This window comes from Archocentrus centrarchus, chromosome 16 (genome assembly GCF_007364275.1).
Source record: "Archocentrus centrarchus isolate MPI-CPG fArcCen1 chromosome 16, fArcCen1, whole genome shotgun sequence".
In the NCBI taxonomy this organism is placed as follows: Eukaryota; Metazoa; Chordata; class Actinopteri; order Cichliformes; family Cichlidae; genus Archocentrus; species Archocentrus centrarchus.
In genome coordinates, this window is record NC_044361.1 from 34,633,776 (window position 1) to 34,656,179 (window position 22,404).

The 22,404-nt window shown below is 43.9% G+C and overlaps 1 protein-coding gene across 1 annotated transcript; it reads right to left on the reverse strand.

The window, feature by feature from the left end:
* Nucleotides 1-20,254: 20,254 nt before the first annotated feature.
* Nucleotides 20,255-21,794, reverse strand: gbp (glycogen synthase kinase binding protein). The gene has a single exon (XM_030749953.1). It carries the CDS (start codon nucleotides 21,415-21,417, stop codon nucleotides 20,926-20,928), a length of 492 nt encoding a protein of 163 aa, XP_030605813.1. The 5' UTR covers nucleotides 21,418-21,794; the 3' UTR covers nucleotides 20,255-20,925.
* Nucleotides 21,795-22,404: the final 610 nt, after the last annotated feature.

Consider the following 22,404-nt stretch of genomic DNA (forward strand, 5'->3'; position numbering starts at 1 on the left):
CCTCTGAGATTGCTCCAGGACAACACAGTTAAACTTTCAGCAATCAGGTAGAAGCTGTAGAGACCTTCTTCTGTCCTTCAGCTTTCCAGCAAAGATGGTCAGACACTGACCTGCAGCAGGTCTACCCCTCAGAGGCCACACTGCCAATTATCCAAACTAAAAACCTTAATAAAGCCAGAGCAGGATTTTGATTCTGGGTGTCTGTGCTAGGCATGGATCCAAATTAACAAACACCATCAGGTGCCCCATAACTGTAGCTGATACTGGAGCTTTGCCATCATATCAACTGACCTACAGACAATGGAGACAGGAGAAGAGCTGTTAGCTGACTGGAGCTAGATCAGATGGGGGCTGACGGACGGTCCTGGTAAACCTGAACTGGGAACATCTACAGAGGTCTGTGAGGTCTTTATCTCCCACATCTTCAGGCATCCCAGGAAGGTTGGAGACCTGGAGTCAGAGGTGACTGGCAGGAGGTCGTGGTGGAAACCTAAGGACACGCTGGTGTTGAATGAATCTGTCAGACTGATGAAGGACTGCTCTCATCAGGCTTGGTAGGTCTCCTAAAGCAGCAGATGGTTACTGGAGTGTCAGATTGGACTCCAGACTCAGCAGTTACAGAAGTAAAACCTTGAGCGGGGAAGGAGTTCAGGAAGGTCACAGAGGGACAGTGAAACAGGGCGACTGCTCAACAATCACTGGCTGTCGGTGATTGTTGAGCATGAAAAAAGCAGCTTGTTCAAGGCTCTGAAAAACTCATTAAGAGTAAAAAACATCTGATCATTATAAAATCAAAGGATGAAACAATGTTAAATGTTTCATGGCTGAGCTGCAGGAGACAGCTGGAAGCACATCTGCAGAGTTCAGAGGGGAGATGGTTTCATTCACACATCAGCTGCTCAAAGGGAATAGCACCGCTCATCCCTCCTTTCCCAGAATTCCCAGTGCGGGACACCTCATTAGCCCAGTTCTGTTGAGTAGAGGAAGTGAGGCCGGCTGCACATCATTCCCATGCTAGCCTCCTCAGCATGCTGCACACAGCTCGCTCTGAAGTGGGTCACCTGATGGTGACTCTGTGTTTCCATCAGATTCACAGACTTCCTGGGAAACAGCAGCTCTGCCCTGATGGCAGGAACATCAGGAAGTTTTTTTTACATTCACCATGTGAAACATGTAAAAGCTCAGACCATCAGAGAGGATTTCCTATGAACACATAACAGATATTTTAAAGAGATTATAAAGATTTTTTGAAAGAGGATCAATGTTTGAAGTATTGAATAATAAGAGGCAGCACTCTCTCTGTGGTATTTCCTTTAAAGGAACAGTATTATATAGATATTAAGTTAGATTTTTTTTTCTTTTCATTCTTTTAAATGTACTTTGAGGAGTTTGTAGTGCAGTAAAAATCAGATCAGGGCAGCATGACAGACGTTTACTCTGATTACACAAACTATGTGGGAGCAGGTGATGGATGCAGTATATGCAGTATATTTCTAATTAACCAGGAAGCTTATTCTCTTACTCCTGAAACTTTCTTTAAAGATAAAACAGTTTGGGGTCAACTTGAACTTGAAATATTACATTTGTGTAATATTTCTAAAATTAGAAACATCCTTTCTCAGAGTGATGCTGAAAAGCTAATTCATGCATTTATTACTTCTAGGCTGGACTATTGTAATTCATTATTATCAGGCTGTCCTAAAAGCTCCCTGAAAAGCCTTCAGCTGATCCAAAATGCTGCAGCTAGAGTACTGACAGGGACTAGAAAGAGAGAGCAGATTTCTCCCATATTGGCTTCTCTTCATTGGCTCCCTGTTAAATCTAGAATAGAATTTAAAATTCTTCTCCTCACCTACAAGGTCTTGAATAATCAGGCCCCATCTTATTTCAATGACCTCATAGTACCATATCACCCCAGCAGAGCACTTCGCTCTCAGACTGCTGGCTTACTTGTGGTTCCTCGGATACTTAAGAGTAGAATGGGAGGCAGAGCCTTCAGCTTTCAGGACCCTCTTCTGTGGAACCAGCTCCCAGCTTGGATTCAGGAGACAGACACCCTCTCTATTTTTAAGATTAGGCTTAAAACTTTCCTTTATGATCAAGTTTATAGTTAGAACTGGATCAGGTGACCCTGAACTACCCCTTAGTTATGCTGCTATAGGCCTAGGCTGCTGGGGGTTCCTGTGATGCACTGTTTATATTCATTCACATTATTTACTTTGTTTATACTTCAGTCTGTATTTAAACATTAATTGTTATTACTCTCTGGCTCTCTTCCACAGCATGTCTTTTCTCTCCCCTCAGCCCCCTCACAGCAGATGACCCCCCCCCCCCCCCCCCCCCCCCCCCCTCCCTGAGCCTGGTTCTGCTGGAGGTTTCTTCCTGTTAAAAGGAAGTTTTTCCTTCCCACTGTCATCAAGTGCTGCTCATTAGGGGGTCATTTTGACTGTTGGGTTTTCTCTGTATTATTATAGGGTTTTTATCTACAATACAAAACACCTTGAGGCGACTGTTTGTTGTGATTTGGAGCTATATAAATAAAATTGAATTGAAAGAAAAGCAGATGTGAAATGTAGGTCAGAGGTCAAATGATATTTTAAGTCTATCTATATGTTGACAACACAAGCCACACTTGTAAAAATCATAGTTTCTAAGTTATGAGGCTTTTTGTCAGTTTTGGACCAATAAATGATGACGCTGACCTTAGAGACCTTGTTGGTGGATGGAAGCCAAATTTTAATGGATGACCTCTGACCTCTGCACCCCTACAAAGTTTTATCATTCAAAACATTTCCAGCTGTTATGTTTACAGACAGAATGACACACAAACACAAACAAAAACATGACCTGCTTAGTGAAGGTAACAATAAAGACATGTGCACCTGCTTTCCTCACTGCAATAATGGACGGATATTTTGACTGATGTGGAAAAATCAGCATCCTGTTCAGCAGGATGGCAGCCTCATGTTTAATGTCATCCTGCAGTAAGGCAGCCTGCATTAGCTGGGAATAAACATCTTTAAGTGCTTCACTGTTCCTACAGCATCACAGAATGAGTTCTGGTAAGAGACTCCACGACACTGTCAGCCCAGCAAACTGAGGAGCTGCGGACGGAGCCGAGGACACTCATCTGCACCTACTCAGAGCTCCACCCTGAGGCAAACTGAGGAGCTGCAGACGGAGCCGAGGACACTCATCTGCACCTACTCAGAGCTCCACCCTGAGGCAAACTGAGGAGCTGCAGACGGAGCAGAGGACACTCATCTGCACCTACTCAGAGCTCCACCCTGAGGCAAACTGAGGAGCTGCAGACGGAGCCGAGGACACTCATCTGCACCTACTCAGAGCTCCACCCTGAGGCAAACTGAGGAGCTGCAGACGGAGCAGAGGACACTCATCTGCACCTACTCAGAGCTCCACCCTGAGGCAAACTGAGGAGCTGCAGACGGAGCAGAGGACACTCATCTGCACCTACTCAGAGCTCCACCCTGAGACGGCAGAAACTGGCAGGATGAAGCATTTGAGTGTCTCCAGCACTGCAGCCAGCATCACCTACATGCTCCACTCCTACAGCACCGCCAGTATGAGGGTAGCTCCGCACAGGAAGTGCACGCAGGACACTAAAGGCCAAATGACTCAAACATGAAGTTTTAAAAGCTGACAAAAAGTCCAAACAGTCAAAATGGAAATGTAATAACAGCACAGAGTCAGAACAGGAATCCAGAGGAAGAGTTAACAAAAGACGCAACGAGAACAAACACAAAAACGGGACAACACGCTAAAGCCTGATTGTGACGAGTCACACAGAGAAGCAATGAATGAAAACAGTCAGAAAGGACGAAGAAAGCTGAGACTGAACATGAGGCTGGAGCACAATCAGATCCAGAAGCACCAAATGCACATGAACATCACAGAAATCCAGCAGTGGAAAAAAGAGGAAAAGTCAAAGAATCAAAACCCCAGGAACAGCAGAAACCCGGGGGAACATGAAGGTGCAACATCCTGTTATGAAGCAGCAGCTGAACCAGGAGAACCTCAGCCGGCTCACTGCTGTTGTCTCTCTGTGAAGCCTCATCAGCTCACAGTCCTCTGTGCTGGAGTCGTGAGCGCTGCGAGTCACTCATTTGTAGATGTTAGTTTATAGATCAGTGGATTCCATTTCTAAGCTAGTGTTAGCAAGTGTTGCTCACCATTGATGCAGAAGAAGAAAGGCACTGAGGCACTTGGAGCGTGAATGCCACATCCTTTGGATTTTAGAGGAAAGTTGGTCCCAGGTGCTGCATACGGAAATCCATCCACAGGCTGTCAGAGGACAGCAGAGCGTCGGGAAGAGCTCAGTTTTTAAAAGACGCCATCATCCGTTCACGGGTTGCCAATAAAACATGTTTAACAGCTACTAGACAAGCAGGACATTTAATGTTTGACCTTGATCTGAACTTCGCTCTGCATCTGATTGAACAGCAAACTAAAACTTCCACAAACTAATAGGCGGGCCTGTCCATCTTTCATATACAGTCTGTGTCTGAGATGCAGCGGTGTGTTTTCTTTCTAACATTTCAGTAAAAGAAACGTCCTCCTCTGAGCAGCACAGTCGGCCTGAGATCAAACACTGAAGTTTGCTCTTGGTTTCGATTTGGGAGAATTTAAACTGCAGCTTTTGTTCTGTGCAGTGAAGCAGCTTCACAGGCCGAAACATCAGAGCTGGAAGCAGCGGCGCTCTGCACCACCGGCTTCATCAGACGCTGACGGAGGCTTAATGAGACACAGAAGCAGAAAGATGTAAATATTTGATGCTGCTCGTCTTTCACAGAGATGCTGATAAAACTGACTCTGATCACATGGAAAATAAAGCTATTTATCGTCACAGCTTTAGTTCCTCCATCAGAGAGCTTCTCCTCAGCAGAGCGGCTCAAAAACTTCCCAATCCTAAAAAGTTTATAAATGGAACTTTGCATTAAAGTCCTGATGTCCTCTGAGCATTAAAGAGCTGAGGGAGCAGGGTCAGCAGCTTGATTCGTGACCTCTTTCGGGCTAAAAGGTCTTTGGGTAAGACGCTGTCAGTGTCTTCAATTAATAAAAGTACTGAGGTTCTGTTAAAGCCACAAAGCATCATTTCAAAGCCCAGGCATCCTTTGTGTGTTCAGTTTCTATCAGGCTGAAGGTTTTATCATTTGGACCATCTGCTGTGGGTTGTTTAACCAAAGTTGAACCCTTTCCCTCATTTTCTGGTTCATGGTGACAGTGCAGTACATTTGGATCCAGCATCTTCAGAAATTTCAGGTGTGCGTATTTTTCTGTTTGAGCTCTTCTTACATTTTTCCACTGAAGCCAGCAGGTTTCAAAAGGTGCAGTTTTTACTCTGAAGGCAGAGCTGTCTGTTTACATCCTGTTTTTTTAGGGTTCAGGTTGGATGATGAAGAAAAGGCTGAGCCTTCGGTGCGCTCACCTGTACGCCTCTGCAGGACAGCAAAACCAGGAAAATCCTCCCGAGCTGATATTCATCAAGTTCAGCATCTGTAAATAGCGGATAATGCTTCAAGCAGGCGGCCTATTTGTGTCTAACTCCATTTAATCTGATGTCAGGAATGCCTTAAATTTAATGTAATGGCAGAAAAAGCAGCAGAGAGAATTTAAACAGCATCCCTGACACGAGCACAGCCTGCAGCCAAAGCTCTGTGAATGACTCAGGCTGCAAATCAAAGTGAATTTAAAAGACTGTTGGTCCCTCGGGATGTTTCTCTGCTACAATCTTCTTAAAATAGTCTTAAATATCTGCAGCGAATCCTTTTTTCCTCCTGCTGCTCACATCCTTTAATCTGCCGTTTAATGAGATTATAGATCAATAATATGTGTGTTCATTCACAGCTCAGTGCTCAGAGTCAGAAACCTCTGCTGCTGCTGGACGTGAAGCTGCTGAAATCATTTCATCATTCAGTTCATTCTGAGGGACGACGGAGAGCTACGGAGGACCAGAAGCCTGAGGAGCACCAGCTGCTGCTTCCATGAAGGAACTCTAATGACTGAAGAAGAAGAAAAAAGTACAACTAAGAACAACTCAGATCAAGAAAATCAGCAAACCTGACAGAGCAGGTGGAGGGATAACAAGGTTTTCTAAACTGTTATTTCCATCCATCCATTTTCTTCTGCTTATCCTGTCCTGGACTGCGGGGGGGCTGGAGTTATCCCAGCTGTCATAGCGCAGGAGGCAAAGTACACCTGGACAGGTCACCAGTGAACACTCACTCCAACAGCCAGTTTAGGATCAGCAGGTAACCTCACCTGCATGTGTCGGTGACACAGGGAGATGGTAAATGAACTGGTACTGATACAGTGATTTTCTGCTCAAAGCTCACTCACCTATCACACACATGCAAACACGTGCTTCCTTCTGACTCTGAGAACCATGCCGGGGCAACTTGGTGTTCAGTATCTCGCCCGAGGATGCTTCCACATGCAGGCTGGAGGAGCTGAGGATCGAACCACGGCCCTCTGATAGGGAGATGACGGAGCCACTGCTCCCGTGAATGAATCCAGCCATCCATCCTTCCATTTTCTTCCACTTAAATATTTTTTTGTAATAAAGGGTCATTCACACTTATCAACATTTTCAAAAGTGTACGAAACATACTCTTTTTCAGACCCCCCTCCCCAAAACTGTACAAAGAAAATGCTGATCTTTTCTCGTGACGTTTAATTTCTCCTGGTTCTTTGGTATTTTAATGTAATAGGAAGTATTAAAAACACATCCTGGTGTTGAAAAATTCTGGAAATCTTGGTATCAAATATACTCTTTTCTATCTATTGAAACATTGTATTGTTGCACTAATAAAAATCCATCCATCCATTCTCTTCTGCTTATCCTCTACAGGGTCGCAGGAGGGCTGGAGCCTATCCCAGCTGTCATAGTTTGAGGGGCAGGGTACACCCTGTAATTATATTAGAATTTATAGGGTGCAATAAACTGATGTTAATTTGAATGTGAATGTGTACTGTACTGCAAGTACGCAAAATGTACACACCCCCACACTGTCACATGGTAGAAGCTGCAGTCAGTTTTTTTAAACAACAGCCACCGGTATGACACCACCCCCGACACACACACACACACACACACACACACGCACACACACACACACACACACACACACACACACACACACCAGCAACTTTTTGTCCAAAAAGCAACTGGCAACAAATTCATATCAATGTGGATTGATATGAAAAAAGGATTTCATATGAATCCACAAGGCTTTTAAATAAAATGACAAACAGGAAGATGAAGGTCATTTTATAATTTCACTTAGTTCCTTTTAATTATAGTTTTTATTTATTTCAGTTAACGAAAATGTTTTTTCAATTTCAGTTTTCGTTATTTCGTCCGTTTTCATTAACTATAATAACCCTGGTTCTGACCGACATTTTCTATGTGAAAAGTGTACAGGGGGTGTTAACCCCCTCCCCTCTGGTGTAAAATGTTGATAATTGAGAATGAGCCCCTAAGTTTTTTAAATTCTGCAAGTTTATTGTGTTTCAGGTAAAATTACACACACAAAAAAAAGCACAACTTCACTATTTATAATAATGATAAAAATAATAATACATAACTAGAACATTCATTACTGAAAAAATGCAGTGTGAATGCTTTCAGCTGAATGGTTTGAGTTGAATTATTGTAATTGCTGAAATATTTGGGACACCTGTTGAAACTGCTGAAATACACTGAATCATTCTCCTAAAAAATAAAGCAGAAAGACACTGCAGAAAGGTTTAGGAAGAATGAATATAATACAATCAAATATTAAAAGCTTCAATGTCAAAAACTTGATGAAAATATTCAAAATGTACATTAGAAGAGAGCTCATTAATGTGAAAAGAAAGTGCAGAGTCAGAAGGTGTCATGGGTGTTGCTGTGTGGCAGACGAGGTTGGACTTGAAAATGCAGACAGAAGTGAACTTAATGTGATTTATTTAGAAAAGTGACAGGAAATGAACACGATGAGACTTAGACTTCCAAAGTAAAACAGGAAGCACGCAGACATGGGACGGAGACACTGACTTGTTGGGTTTTATTTTTTACTCTATGAACAAAATGATAATGCTTAAGGGTAAATTGCAGAAAATAAGAGAAATTAAATGATAAGTAGTGGCTGCAAATAATTAATAATTAAATAAATAATTAAATCAGATAGAGAGCAGAGAGCAGACAGATAGGGGGGACCAGTAGTCGCCAGACTAACTCCACGGCCTCTGGTAGACATGTTTATCTTATCGCATTCCTGGTCTCTGGAAAATATGTTCATCTTATCCTTGAAGGTTTTGCCAAAACATGTATGTCTTTATCTAAGGAGGGTGAGTACATGTCAGCGCATCCTGTTGCTAAGTAGAATAAAACTGCCATGTCATGATTAGGAAGGCAGGAAGGCAGGTGCTTTTTTTTTTTTTTTTTTTTAGAGCACTCATCACTGATTGAAAATCTGTGCCATGAGGTTGGAACATCCACTGGACCAATGATGGCCCCTCCCCATCTGTTAACTGATAGTGGTAGTATAAAGTGTTATGTTTAGCCTAGCAGGAGTCACAGCCACTTGCTTTTATGGCCTGTGATTTCCTAAACTGAGAGTGCCCATGTACATGTAAATATCTTCTGATTCTTTAATATATTAATTAAGAACTAATGTGATTTAAATTTCTTCCTTCACAAAAAAAACAACATAACACTGTGTCATGTCGGGCAGGGTGACAGGCAGAGATGAACTCATATGCAGGACTCCGGAAATGAACATAACATTTATTATGAGACAAGAAAACCAAAACACAAAAAACTCCGTGAATGAGCTAGACAAACAGCAAACGTCAAAACAAAGCAAGGCAACACCAGACCACTCCAAAAAGAGGCAGAGAAAACACAGGACTTAAATACACCAGGAGATAACGAAGGAAAGTGGAAACAGCAGGTAACACAACTGAAAATAATTACACTGATGAGACAAGGGGAAGCAAAACTAAACACACTGCACAAGAAACAAGACACTACCAAAATAAAACAGGAAGTGGGACAAGGGAACAGAGACGGAGACGTGACACAGAACACAAGGAACTAGAAATAAACTGAGGACCAAAAACAAAAGAACGAGAAACACTGGGCCACTGTCCCAGGACCATGACACACTGGGAATGAAACTCAGTACAAAAACAAATGAAGCCAGGAAGATGACGGAAGGACAAAACAGACACTAGAACACAGATGCGGGGGAGACAGGAAGAAAGGGAACCAGGAAATCAATAAAACTTGTAATGTAAACAAAAGCTAATAAAAGAAAACTAAGATGAATAAACAAAACCAAAAACAAACTAGAAACATCACAGAGAACTCAATGAAAACAGAGCTAAAAGAATTAAACACAAAACGCTGTGCACACGGCCCAGGACCATGACAGAAGGATACTGAATGAATGTGTGTGTGTGTGTCTGTGTGTGTGTGTGCCTGTGTGAGTTGCCTGACCTTCACCAACTGAGACCAATAGCCCAGCTTTGAACCACATGCATGCTGGATGGCTCTGGATGGCATTACTTTGGCCTCCAGTATAGTGTTAATTTCATCATAGTTTTCGGCGACGAACCTTTTTTTCATGACGATAACGAGACGATAACTAAATTAAAACTACCTAAAATGATAAAAACGATAACGAAATTAATTGACACTTTCGTCAACAAATGAAAACGAGACGAAAATGCTTGGCGGGGACGAAATCCAATCAGAACTTATTTAATTTTGTGAAAGGGCGGGACAAGTTAGGAAACGCACAGTTGTACAAATTTGCTCTAAACCTGGGAAGACCAAACTAGCCTGTGATTGGTCGTTCCTTCCAATAGAACTAAGTTATGTAAACAATGTCAGCAGGGAGAAAGAGAAGAGCCGATGTATGGACACATTTGTCCTTTGACGTTGTGACAAACAAAACGATGTGTAAACCATGTGGGGCGACTATCTTGGGTAAAAACCTTAAACATCTGCAAATCAGTCACTCAGATCTCCATGCAAAGGTAAGCATTTTAATGTCATGCAGGGTAAAGTGTTTTTCCCAGCTTAGCGTTTGTGCTGCAGCTAGAGTACTTTGACACTGTGGACCACGAGATCCTTCTATCCCGCCTAGAACATGAAATTGGCATTAAAGGCACGGTTCTGACTTGGTTCAGATCTTATCTTACTGATAGAAGTTTCTCTGTCCATCTAGGAAACTGTTTTTCTACCACAGCAAAGCTTTCTTGTGGAGTGCCTCAGGGGTCCATTCTGGGCCCAATTCTTTTCTCATTGTATATGTTGCCTCTAGGGTCGATTTTTAGGAAACATAATATTTGTTTCCACTGTTTTGCTGACGACATCCAGGTGTATATGCCCATCAAACTGAACAGCAGAGATCCATGGGAACCCCTGCTGAACTGTCTAAGTGACATCAAGTCCTGGATGAGAAACAATTTCCTAAATCTTAATGAAAGCAAAACCGAGGTCATATGCTTTGGTAAATTTGACCCCTCAAGCTACTCCTCTGGCACTCCGAGTCATTTGGCTCCTCACTGTCATGATGCTGTGAAAAATCTGGGTGTCATTTTAGATAGTAGTTTTAAAATGGAGAAGCAAGTAAGTGCTGTTACCAAAATCAGTTTTTACCAACTCAGAGTCATTGCCAAGGTAAAACCTTATCTCCCGCAGCAGGACCTGGAAAAAGTTATTCATGCTTTTATTACTTCCCGCCTGGACTACTGTAATTCTCTGTACTTTGGCATAGATCAATCATCTGTGCGCCGCCTGCAGGTAGTCCAGAATGCGGCAGCTCGTCTTTTAACCGGTTTAAAAAAGCATGAACACATTACCCCAGTCCTGTCATCCCTTCACTGGCTCCCTGTCCGTTTTAGAATCGATTTTAAGATTTTATTGCTTACTTTTAAAGCCTTAAACGGACTGGCACCTTTGTATCTGTCTGAGCTGCTTCACTGTCACACCCCTGTAAGAGCTCTGAGGTCATCGAACCAGCTGCTCTTACAGAGGCCTAAAACTAGACTAAAACAGAGAGGTGATCGAGCTTTTGCAGCAGCAGCACCAAAGCTATGGAACGATCTACCTCTCCATATACGCACAGCTCAGACGATACACACATTTAAATCTCTATTAAAAACACATTTCTTTTCCTTGGCATTTGGCTGCAGTGCTACCTCCTTTTAGATGATTGTTTTATGGTACTTGTTTTAAACGTTTTAATTTTTAATTTTCTTATGTTATTTATTGTTCTTAATGTTTTTATTTATTTATTTTTATTTTATTATTTTATTTATTTATTTATATATTTTTATTTTTATTTAGTATAGTCCTTGGGGTTACAGATCTTGTACAGCACTTTGGTCAACGTTGTTGTTTTAAATGTGCTTTATAAATAAACTTGACTTGACTTGACTTGACTTGACTTGACTTGACTTGACTTGACAGGGACTAGAAAGAGAGAGCAGATTTCTCCCATTTTGGCTTCTCTTCATTGGCTCCCTGTTAAATCTAGAATAGAATTTAAAATCCTTCTCCTCACCTACAAGGTCTTGAATAATCAGGCCCCATCTTATCTCAAAGACCTCATAGTACAGTATCACCCCAACAGAGCACTTCGCTCTCAGACTGCTGGCTTACTTGTGGTTCCTCGGATACTTAAGAGTAGAATGGGAGGCAGAGCCTTCAGCTTTCAGGCCCCTCTTCTGTGGAACCAGCTCCCAGCTTGGATTCAGGAGACAGACACCCTCTCTATTTTTAAGATTAGGCTTAAAACTTTCCTTTATCATCAAGCTTATAGTTAGGGCTGGATCAGGTGACCCTGAACCCTCCCTTAGTTATGCTGCAATAGGCCTAGGCTGCTGGGGGTTTCATATGATGCACTAAGTGTTTTTTTTTTTCATTCACCTCTTTTTACTCTGTTTATACTTCACTCTGTATTTAATCATTAGTTATTAATCTCTGGCTCTCTTCCACAGTGTGCTTTTTGTCCCGTCTCTCTCCCCTCAGCCCCAACCGGTCATGGCAGATGACTCCCAGAGCCTGGTTCTGCGGGAGGCTTCATCCTTTAAAAGGGAGTTTTGCTTTCTCACTGTCGCCAAGTGCTTGCTCATAGGGGGTCATTTTGACTGTTGGGTTTTCTCTGTTGTGATTTGGTGCTATATAAATAAAATTGAATTGAACTGAACTGGCGTGGACTTGGTTGTACAACTGCTTCTAAATCAAAGACTGTAGCTCCTATCAACTGTGGGCATCACAGGGACTTGCTCTAAACAGCAGTGTGCTTTTTATATTGCTGAGGTCAAAAATGTTGTCAAGGGAGCAGTTTTATAAAATTGGGATGTGGCCTGGTGTTGAGAAAACTTCCCTAAAATTACAGTTGATCTCTATGGAAGAGTTGGAAGGTACTCCCTCAACTTGGATCCTCGCAGTTTAAAAAGTTTACATCTTCTAAGGTTGAGAGCCACAGTGTTCGAAAGAAGAGGAACGGCTCTACGTTTTCAGGGTGAAATGATGGCTGTAGAGTGAACACAGTGGACACAGTGGCAGTTTAAAAGAAAGTTTCAGATGGAAAATTTCAAGTCTCCCACTCTAACTCACTCTGACCACCAACATAACATTCCATCCCATACACACCCATTATATCCAATACATCCCATACACACCCATTATATCCAATACATCCCATACACACCCATTATATCCAATACATCCCATACACACCCATTATATCCAATACATCCCATACACACCCATTATATCCAGTACATCCCATACACACCCATTATATTTAATACAGCCCATACACACCCATTATATCCAATACATCCTATATATACCCATTATAAAGTCTGAAAGGGGTGGAAAAAAAAGAATGAAACTTAAACTGGAACTGAAGAAAAACAAAAGATATTTAAAAGGTAAATACATGCTAAATAGTTTATTGTCTTGGAATCGTTTTAAAGTTAGAATGGTGTCTATAGCTGAAAGTATTCAGAGTTAAAAGAGGAGGTTGAATGAGGATTTGAACACTCTCCATTCAAATGAATGGCAAAATTTTTGTGAAAAAGTTAAATACACTTTAGTTTTCCATGCAGAGCACTAACCGAGAAACCCATGTTGTAGCTGCCCTTGGATCAAGAAATGGAGAGTCTCGACAGGTACTTAAAACAAAGGGAAAGGGGGATTAATCACAAACTCAAAATACATTACAAAGAATTAAACTCTATGATGTTTATAAATCCTAGACTAGTCAGTGAATGACCATTTTTTTGTTGTTAAATTAAAATTCTGAACAAAGCTGCTGAGATTTGTGTGAAAAAAAAGGTGAAAGCGGAGTCATTTTCTCCAAGTTGTATCCCCTTACATGCAGACCTGATAATTTCTAACAGGATATGACTGCTGTCTTAGCAGACATGGTGGACAGCTACAAACTGTCATTCTCTTTTTGTGTTGAAGTGTTGGCTCACTTTGTCTAGTATGAAGGTAGTGTGTCTAGGACTGCATGGATGAGGAGTTCTTAATCAGGCTGATGGGTGGATGACACCCAGACTGGCAAGATATTGTTGTATAAGTGCTTTGAGTGCTCAGCCAGAATAGAAAAGCAATAAAGAAGAACTACTCCATTTACCATTTACCACAGAAGACGTTTATGTGCTTGTACCTTCTTGCATGACTCTGTTGGCAGTTGCTGTTTTATTTCTCTGCTATCTGCCTTTGGCGTTCTTTAAATTTGTCATCATGCAAGTATATCGGATGTCTGCTTTGACAGGTTTCACATGTGCTCTTACTGTCACACCTTGAATGATGACCTGTCTTCAAACATCCAAAGCAAAGGTTTCCTGGTGACACAAACTTGATCTGGTCCTGGATTGTCTTTTGGGCAAACCTACAACACTTGTCGAGGATGTGTCCCTTCCTTCTGCAAAAGACGCAAGATGAAATGCTGCTCCGTGAATTGGTTTTTCTGGGTGGACATGCAAGTAGTCCAAGACAGCGTCTGAGGGTCTAGCTCAGTTGGACCCAGAGTCTAAGGGGCCCCCTCAGGCGTGCAATGGTGATGTATTTCTTAAAATCATGAAATTGTTTATTATATACAACTTACTGTTTGGTCAATCATGCACAATGGACCAGGCTAAATCATTTAGTGGAATGATTTAGCCTGGTCCATTCATGGTGTCATGGTCCTAGGCCGTGTGCCCGGCATTTTGTGTTTTATTACTTAGGTTCTGTTTTCTTTGGGTTTCTGTTATGTTCCTGGTTTGTGTTGGTTTTGTTAATCATCTTCATTCCTGTGGTATTAGTTATTGTTATTTACATATTGACTTCAGAGTTCCCTTTGTTGTCTGTACTTGTTGTGTTGTCATTGATGTGTCCTGGCTGTGTGTCACTCTGCCTGCTAGTCTTGTTTAGTTCTGGCCCTGGTTCAGCCCTGTATAGCCTTGTTTATTTTTTCCTGCATTCTGGCTCCACCCTCATCAGCCACATAGCAACACCATGCCACGTGGTGCTCCCTTTTTTTCTGTTTCATTGATTGATTTTTCTCTCTCCCAAAGTTGCAAACTGCAGCACCCCATATGACCTGGCACTTAGTCTTCCTCGACTGGTTGACTGCAGTTTAATTTAAGCGGCTGAGAAAACCAGGGGGGGAGAGGATTGCATAATTTAAGAAAATGGCATTTTAAACATCGTCATATCTGTCACAGAACGCCATAAAAACTGTGTTCGATCTGGTCATTGAACGTAAAATGCGGTGTTCAATGATCAAGAAAAACTGCGTTTTTTTATAAATCTTTATTAAACGCGTTGGAATAGTGGCGAATTATGACCTGATCGGCTTGCCATAGACTCGCCTGCTGGCTTCACGCACCTTCACCAGCGCACTAAAAGGATCCCTCGGGTTTGGAAAGGCTGGATGTGCATTTCTATGAACTATCTTTTTTTTTTTTTTGTCTTTTTCCCTTTGCACTTTGTCCATTACAAATGTTCCTGTTTATGTTGTATTTTTTGTGCGCGTGGCTACAAAAAAAAAGTTCTACGCACGCGGAAATTCATTGAGCGAATGTGAACGCATCCCTGCACCCGAAATTAAATTATTTGAGCGGATTATGTTTTTGCTCGCGCGGATTGTGTTTTTGCTCGCGCATGACTTTTGACCTAAATATAATTCCATAGAGAAATACCCCCCCGCCCGTCCTTCTATCCAGTCGCACATCGGCCCCTCCATTCATCTGCTTGCCCATCCTTCCTTCCGGCCACCCGCCCAGAAAAACCTGTTCAAGAGAAAAAAACAAAGAAAATCATCCTTTTGAAGAAATACCCCATCTGAAATTCTGCAGCTAAAATTCTTAACCAAAATTATATATAAGTCTCACTTAAGGTTTAAATAACATTGTAAGACACCAACTCCGTCCACCTAAAGTCTGTCTGTATGTGCATGTGTGCTTTAGACAGCTGCTGTTACTCAACATGCTCGTACTTACTGGACAGAGCGCCAAAGTTCCCCAGGTTTCTGTATGTTACCATGTCTGTGTGCATGTTCTCATGTGACCTGTGCCAGCCATCTCACCTGTAGCTCATCAGGTGTTCAGAGGTGGAGCTGAGGAAAGAGGCCTTCATGGTGCCCTTCTGCCCTCTGGCTGCCACATGCTGTCATTGCACGGCAGAGTAACAGCACTCTCATTACATTTCATTTATTAGCCAAGCCAAGCCAGCTTTATTTATATAGCACTTTAAAAACAGCAAGTGCTGACCAAAGTGCTTAACGTTAAAAACACAATAAAGTATGAAAGCATTAAAAAACATTAAACATAATTAAAACTGATAAGTAAAAACAAATGAGTGAAAGTCAATAAAAGTCAACTCTCAGACTGCTGCCAATGAAAAAAGGTGGGTTTTAAGAAGTGACTTTAAAATGCACAGTGAAGAAGCCTGTCTAATATGCAGTGGGAGTGAATTCCTCAGCCTAGGTGCTGCCACAGCAAAAGCTTTGTCCCCTCTGAGCTTTCGTTGGGTCCTCGGCACATCCAGGATCTGCTGACCTGAGTGACCGGGAGGGTGAGTGCACATGTAGGAGCTCAGAGAGGTAATGGGGGGCAAGACCATTTAATGACTTAAAAGCAAATAAAATAATTTTAAAATGCACTCTGAAATGAGCAGGGAGCCAGTGCGGTGAGGCCAAAGCAGGAGAAATATGATCGCTCTTCTGAAAGACAAGCAGCTGGGTTTTGCACCAGCTGAAGACGGGACAGGGATGACTGGGAAACCCCATAATAAAGAGAGTTACAGTAATCCAGTTGTGATGTAATGAGCGCATGAATTACATGTTTAAAGTCCTGTTTTGAAAGGATCTGTTTGAACACAAACACTGTCCTTTCTGACACCCAGGTTAGAAACCTCTGTCTTCTTGCCATTAAAATGAAGAAAGTTTAGTGCCATCCAGGTTTTAACTTATTCGCTGAAATACACATGATCAGGACCCATCACTCACGCTGGGCCGGTATCTCACTGCGGAGGTCTTCCTCTGACAGTCTGCATTTCTACAGATTTCTCTGCAGCACATTCATGCTGAAGATTCTCCAAAGGTAAAAACTGATTAGATTCACAAGGCAAACAGAAGAAGCCATTCATTCATTAAATCTACTCATATCTACTGATTCATGTCCATATTAAACCAAATGAACATTTTCCACACCTAAATGATCCTGAAGTCCACATGTGGAGGGAGGGGATTTGGTATGGTGTCACTGCACAGACTTTTATACATCAGTTAAAACAATTTGGATTGGTGATTCTAAATTGCCCATAGGTGTGATTGTAAGTGCCTCTCACCCTATGACAGCTGGGATAGTCTCCAGTCACCAGGACCCTGAGATAGATAGATAGATGGATGGATGGATGGATGGATGGACGTTTTAGCCCCTTGGACTCAGCCGGTCTTTGTTTTCTGCAGCTCAGGCTCAGCTCCTCTCCTCACATTCAGGATGTCGTGTTGTGGAGGATTATTTTATGTCCAAGGTTTCAGGTTTTTTCTTTCCCATGCTTTATGGTGTTTGACCTCTTGACCCTGCACTTAGGGGTGATGCAGGCATGTGGGACCACCCTGACATAGGGAGTTCTGTTTCTGTCATGGTACCTCTGTCTCCAACACCAATGAGACCTGTTTGTCCGAACTGCTGCATATATCTCTCTGAACTGTGTGTGATTCGTACAGGAAGGGCAGAACAATGTAATGTGACGCTCTAAGATTTTGTAAAGTCTGAGCCTTTGTTTCTCTGAATTCCTCACTGCATCGCTGCATGCTCTGTACTGACTGGATGCCTTCTTGCAAAAAATACATTTTCTAGAGACAACTATGGCAGTAGACTTTTTTATTCAATGCACTAAAATTTCCACAACAGCGTCTGTCTACATGAACGGATAGATGAGTGGAATATTTCATGAATGTTTCATGTTGTGCTGTGAGGACAGTCTGTCATGGTGGAGGTTTAGTCTCTCCTAATGTAGCACAGACTGTTTTATTATTATCATTATCTCAAATATCTCTGTACTGCTCCTTTTCTTTTCCTGGGGACAGCATGGGACATTTGAATGCTTTATGCTGGATTAGTCTGGAAAGTTAGTTCCCCCAAGGGGACATGAAATTTTTACTGTGGCTGAGTAAACTCTAAAATCTGTAAAATATTGAATGGAGGCTGGTGCTTTTTGAAGAACATCAGCTTTTAGGCCTCCATTTTCTTTTGCAGTTCTGCAGAAACATCTTAGCTGTTGTTAAAAATGTACGGGTGTGATCCTCGGCTCTCAGGCAGCCCATTGGTCATCATCATCATCATCATCATCCTTATCATGCAGGCAGAGGCAGCTGAAGTTTAGGAGGCTCGGTTGCTGCTTTTGAAGAGAAATGTGTGTGTTCTCACTTTTTAAATGAAACTGCTTCATGAGTTCTATTTTTATCCTCTTTGTGTTGCCATTGCGTCAGGATGCAGCGCAGCACCAATAAGGGGTGGGGGGGGGGCTGGAGAAGAAAGCCACCACCCACACAGACTCAGACTGAAGGATACCTGCTCTCAATGCTCTTGATCTGACAGCAAACAGCTGCGGTCGTCTCTGCAGATTCACCGAGAACAAATCAGACTTCAGCCTGCTGAGGATGAACAAGATCAAACCCTGCGAACAAAGCCGGGCCCACTCACATTCAAACTGGGAGCAGTTTTAAGATTAAAGGCTCAATCCGCTATATTTCAGTTCGCCGAGTCTCTCTGGCTCAGGAAAAGTCCTGAACCTCCGCAGGAGAAACGAGGAGTCGCACAAAACAGCGTCCATCATGACAAAACTTAAAAGAATATATTTTACATGAATCAGCTGAAACATTTGACTCAGTCTGAAACATCCAAACATGTTTTCACTGCACTTCCTCCTTTGGGACATCATTAATGCACATTTAATAAAGTGGAGCCTCGTTTACATGTTCAAACACAGAAGTTCAGAGAACTGGAAAAATAAAAAATTTATTCTTTAAATGTTTTCAGTAATGAGCTGAAGAGTTTAATCAGTGGATCTTTTCACCTTTGCAGGCTGCTGAGCTACTTTAGAGCCATCCATCCATCCATCCATCCATCCATCCATTTATGTCCACTTCCAGGTTGTGGGGGCAGCAGCCTAAGCAGAGAAGCCAAGGCATCCTTCTCCCCAGCCATCTGCACCAGGTCATCCGGGAGGGGCTCAGGGTAGAGCCACTTCTCCTCCACATTGAGAGGAGCCAATTGATGTGGCTTGGGCATCTGATTAGGATGCCTCTCAGGTGAGGTGTTCTGGGCATGTCCCACCAGGAGGAGGCCCCGGGGTAGACCCAGAACACACTGGAGAGATTATATCTCTTGGCTGCCCTGGGAACGCCTTAGGGTCCCTACTTTAGAGCCTTTATTTCATGTTTTATTGTGTTAAGTAATTTATTGCTTTAATTTTCTTTGCATTTTTATGCTTTATAGCCTTTTTATTGTATAATACCTTGAGGTCATTAGTTTTTTCTATTTGAATTATTTTACATAATTGAGCCTTTTTCTTCTGTCAAATTAGTTTTATTATTTGACATTTATTATGTTATGTTTTTATATTGGTTGTTTTTGGCTTCTGTAAAACACTTCTGTGATTAAAAAAAGTAAATTTGATTTTGAAATTCTTCACGTGTCCCTGCTCCTGTTTTCAGGGAGCTCAGGTCTTTCACCCACCGACTCCATGAAGTAAAAGAGCTGTAACAGCAGAGGGCGCCACAGCCTGCAGGCCCTCCACCCCACCACAGGTAAACATGTTTTTCTGTCCTGGAGTCGCCCTGCTGTGACCCATGGGGGCAGGAGGGGGGTATTTATAGGCCATAATGAGCACGTGTTCTTTAAGACCACGTCGTCCACGCTCACAGGAAGAGGAGGGGGGACACTTCAAGGTGTGGGACAAGCAAAACCAGGAGTTACACTGAAACCTATGACTCAAACATTAAACATACACACACCAGTTTCCAGGCACTCGATGAGGAAATGGAGGTGTGTATGAAGGTTCTTCAGTGTCATTAAGCTTTTAAACCCTGAGACATTCAGTCAAAATAAAGAGAATAAGATGGAAGACATGTTTCCATTGGCTCATCTGGGCCGTGTGACAGTTTAGGAACAGTGCTGAAGAGCACAGGTCAGTGTGTGATGACACCTTATTCGCATAAACTGGAGCCTAAACCAGCCCCGTGCAGGACGCCAGGTCATCTGATGAGACGGTTGCTGGCCCTTTGTCTTGTCCATCCAGCAGCTTGAGTCTCAAGGTGTGGGCTTCCTGAAGGAGGTCCACAGAGGTGGACTGAAGTCCCGCTTCCTGCACTGGAGCGTTCAGCCTTCCTCTGATTTGTTTCAGGAAAATTGAGAATGTTCAATCTTTTCCAGGTTTATATGCTGATGCGAGATCAGCTGGTTTCACCTCAGTGACACCTGTCTGACTCTACTTGTGCCAATAGCTGATCAGTTTTGTGTTACCTGCCTATTGATGGATTTGTCCAATAGGAAAGCAGCATTTTACAGTAACAGTGAGGATGTCTAAACTCACACCACAAACTGAAAATCTGACCTGAGGACACACGATGAGTGTTTTAGGTTTATCTTTCAGTCCTGTACGTGTTTCATGTTTTTAGTTCCTGCACAATAACGACACTGAAGTTCCTTCGTAGCAAAGAGACGTTGCAGGTTTGGAAAACAGAAGTGAGTTTATTAAGACAACAAAAAGGCCCTGAATACTCAGGAACGTCATCAGATACTCCGGTACGAAGCAATGGGCACTCTTGTTCACACACAAACAAACAAAAACAAAAAAAGCATAAAAATAAAAAAACAACAACAAAATTCCTGCTGGGAATTCCCAAAAGGTGAGAGCACCTGATCAGTGTGGAGGTCCGAGGGAGGTGGAGAGCCCAGAGTCCTCTGGGACCAAAAACCCAAAATCCCAGAGGCTCAGTCCAGCAGCAGGTCCGGCTCAGCTGCTACCCGTGCAGGTAAACCAGCGGAGGGGCTCCTCTCCCCCCACCTTGAGACTATAAACAAACCCCAACCCCACAGAAACACATGCGGCAGACTTCCTGCCTCTGAGTCCACGTGAAGCAGCAGGGAGCAGCCACGTGTCCCCTCACAGCTCACTAAAATGTGACACAAACTCACCTTTACCTGTGATTCAAGGTGAGCTTCACCCCTCCCCCACACATGCAAACATAAACAACATCAGAGGCTAGCAGAGCTAAGCTAGCTGATGGCCTCACAGACTCAATGAAAACGGAGAAATTAGGAGACGAGTCCTAACAGAGTTCATCCTGAGCGGTCTCAGGTCCTTGTGTCCGTGTCGGTGCCCAGCGGGCCGGTCCGGTATCAGCACGGCACACTATCCGCCGCACGGGGGAAGTCTCCACAGTCCGCGGAGAACTGCAGCCTCCGCACGGCTTCTTTGATCAGGTTCCCCGATAACAGGAGCTGCTGCAGCAGCCGGTGCGGGTCGTCCTCCTCCACAGTGATACGCTTCTTATTCCACGGTCGCAGCTGGTCCCAGTCCGGATCACTGCTGGAGCCGGGCACACAGTACGGGCTCGCCCTGCTGCCGCCTCGGTGTCCCCGGTGGCTCCGGAGCCGCATGCAGCAGCCAGTCCGCGCCTGGCCAGGAGTTCCCGCGCTGCCCGCCGCCGGTTTGACCCCGGGGCCGCCCGTTAGCCCGTGCAGGCAGGACACGGACACCGACACCGTCTTCTGGGCGGTGCTATGGAGCTGCAGCGCCTCTCCGATCTTCGTCACCAGCGCGTCCACCTCCGCCGAGTCCACGGTGACCGACTGCTCCAGGAGGAGGTAGTCCTGCTTCCGGCACGGCATGGCGCGGTTCTCCGAGTCTCGGTGGGTTTCTGCAGGTTCTGTGCGCTGTTTGGGTGGATGAATGAGCCGCCGGGCCGTTCCTCGGTCCTCGCCGTCAGCTCCGCTCCGACAGACAGACTTCAGTTCATTTGTAAACAATGGCTGACGCGATATGGACTGTCCCAAGTTTCCTGCAGGGGGGGAGCAGAGCGGACTGAAGCAAAACAAGCCGCTCCGTCACGTTAAAAGCTGAAAGTGAAGCCCCCTTCTCGCGCTTTATTACCTCTTAAACACACCCGCAGCTCCGCTCGTCGGTACCGGAGCTCCCACGGTGAGCACTGGAGCCGTGTGGCGCGGCGATTGCCCGCCTCCCCCCCCCCCGGCCGTGCCGCGCGCTAGCCCGCTCCGCCCTGATGGACGTTACATAACGCGCGTGTGTGGAGGCAAAACAAACAAAGGGCCGTTTCCGCGTGAAACTCACAAAGAAACACAGCGCCCCACCTGCTGTCCGCGAGCCCGCGCGCGCCCACGAACGCGTTCACCTGACGTTTGGGAGGGAGTGTTCAGTGGTTGTGCACAAAGCACGTGCGCCTGCAGCTGTGCAAAGATGTGACCAATCAGAGCCAGAGAGCCGGACATCAGGGCGGAACCGCAGATACGGCCATGAACTGGACCTCGGGGTCATTTAGGAGGGGGAGCGAGTTTTTGTTTTGTTTTGTTGTTTTTCTTCTTTTTTTGGGGGGGGGGGGGGGGGGGGGGCTGTGTGTGAGTCACAGGGCTCAGTCGGCTCCCGCTGCGTGATCAATGCTCTCAGTGGGTTTCTACAAAAAACATGCGCTCAGTCTGTTGCTGCTGTCCAGATCCTATTAATAAAGTTCATAATAACACGTTTCGTTATTTATAGCGCTCACTGAAGCGGCGTGGGGAGGATCGGAGGTTGGAGTTGTCCCAAATCAGAGTTGCAGCCTTAAACTGGACTCACTGCTGAGATAGGCGACACGGAGCGGC

Excerpts from the sequence above, each read along its gene's own strand:
- gbp (XM_030749953.1), bottom strand. The coding sequence starts at position 21,417 with ATGCCGTGCCGGAAGCAGGACTACCTCCTCCTGGAGCAGTCGGTCACC.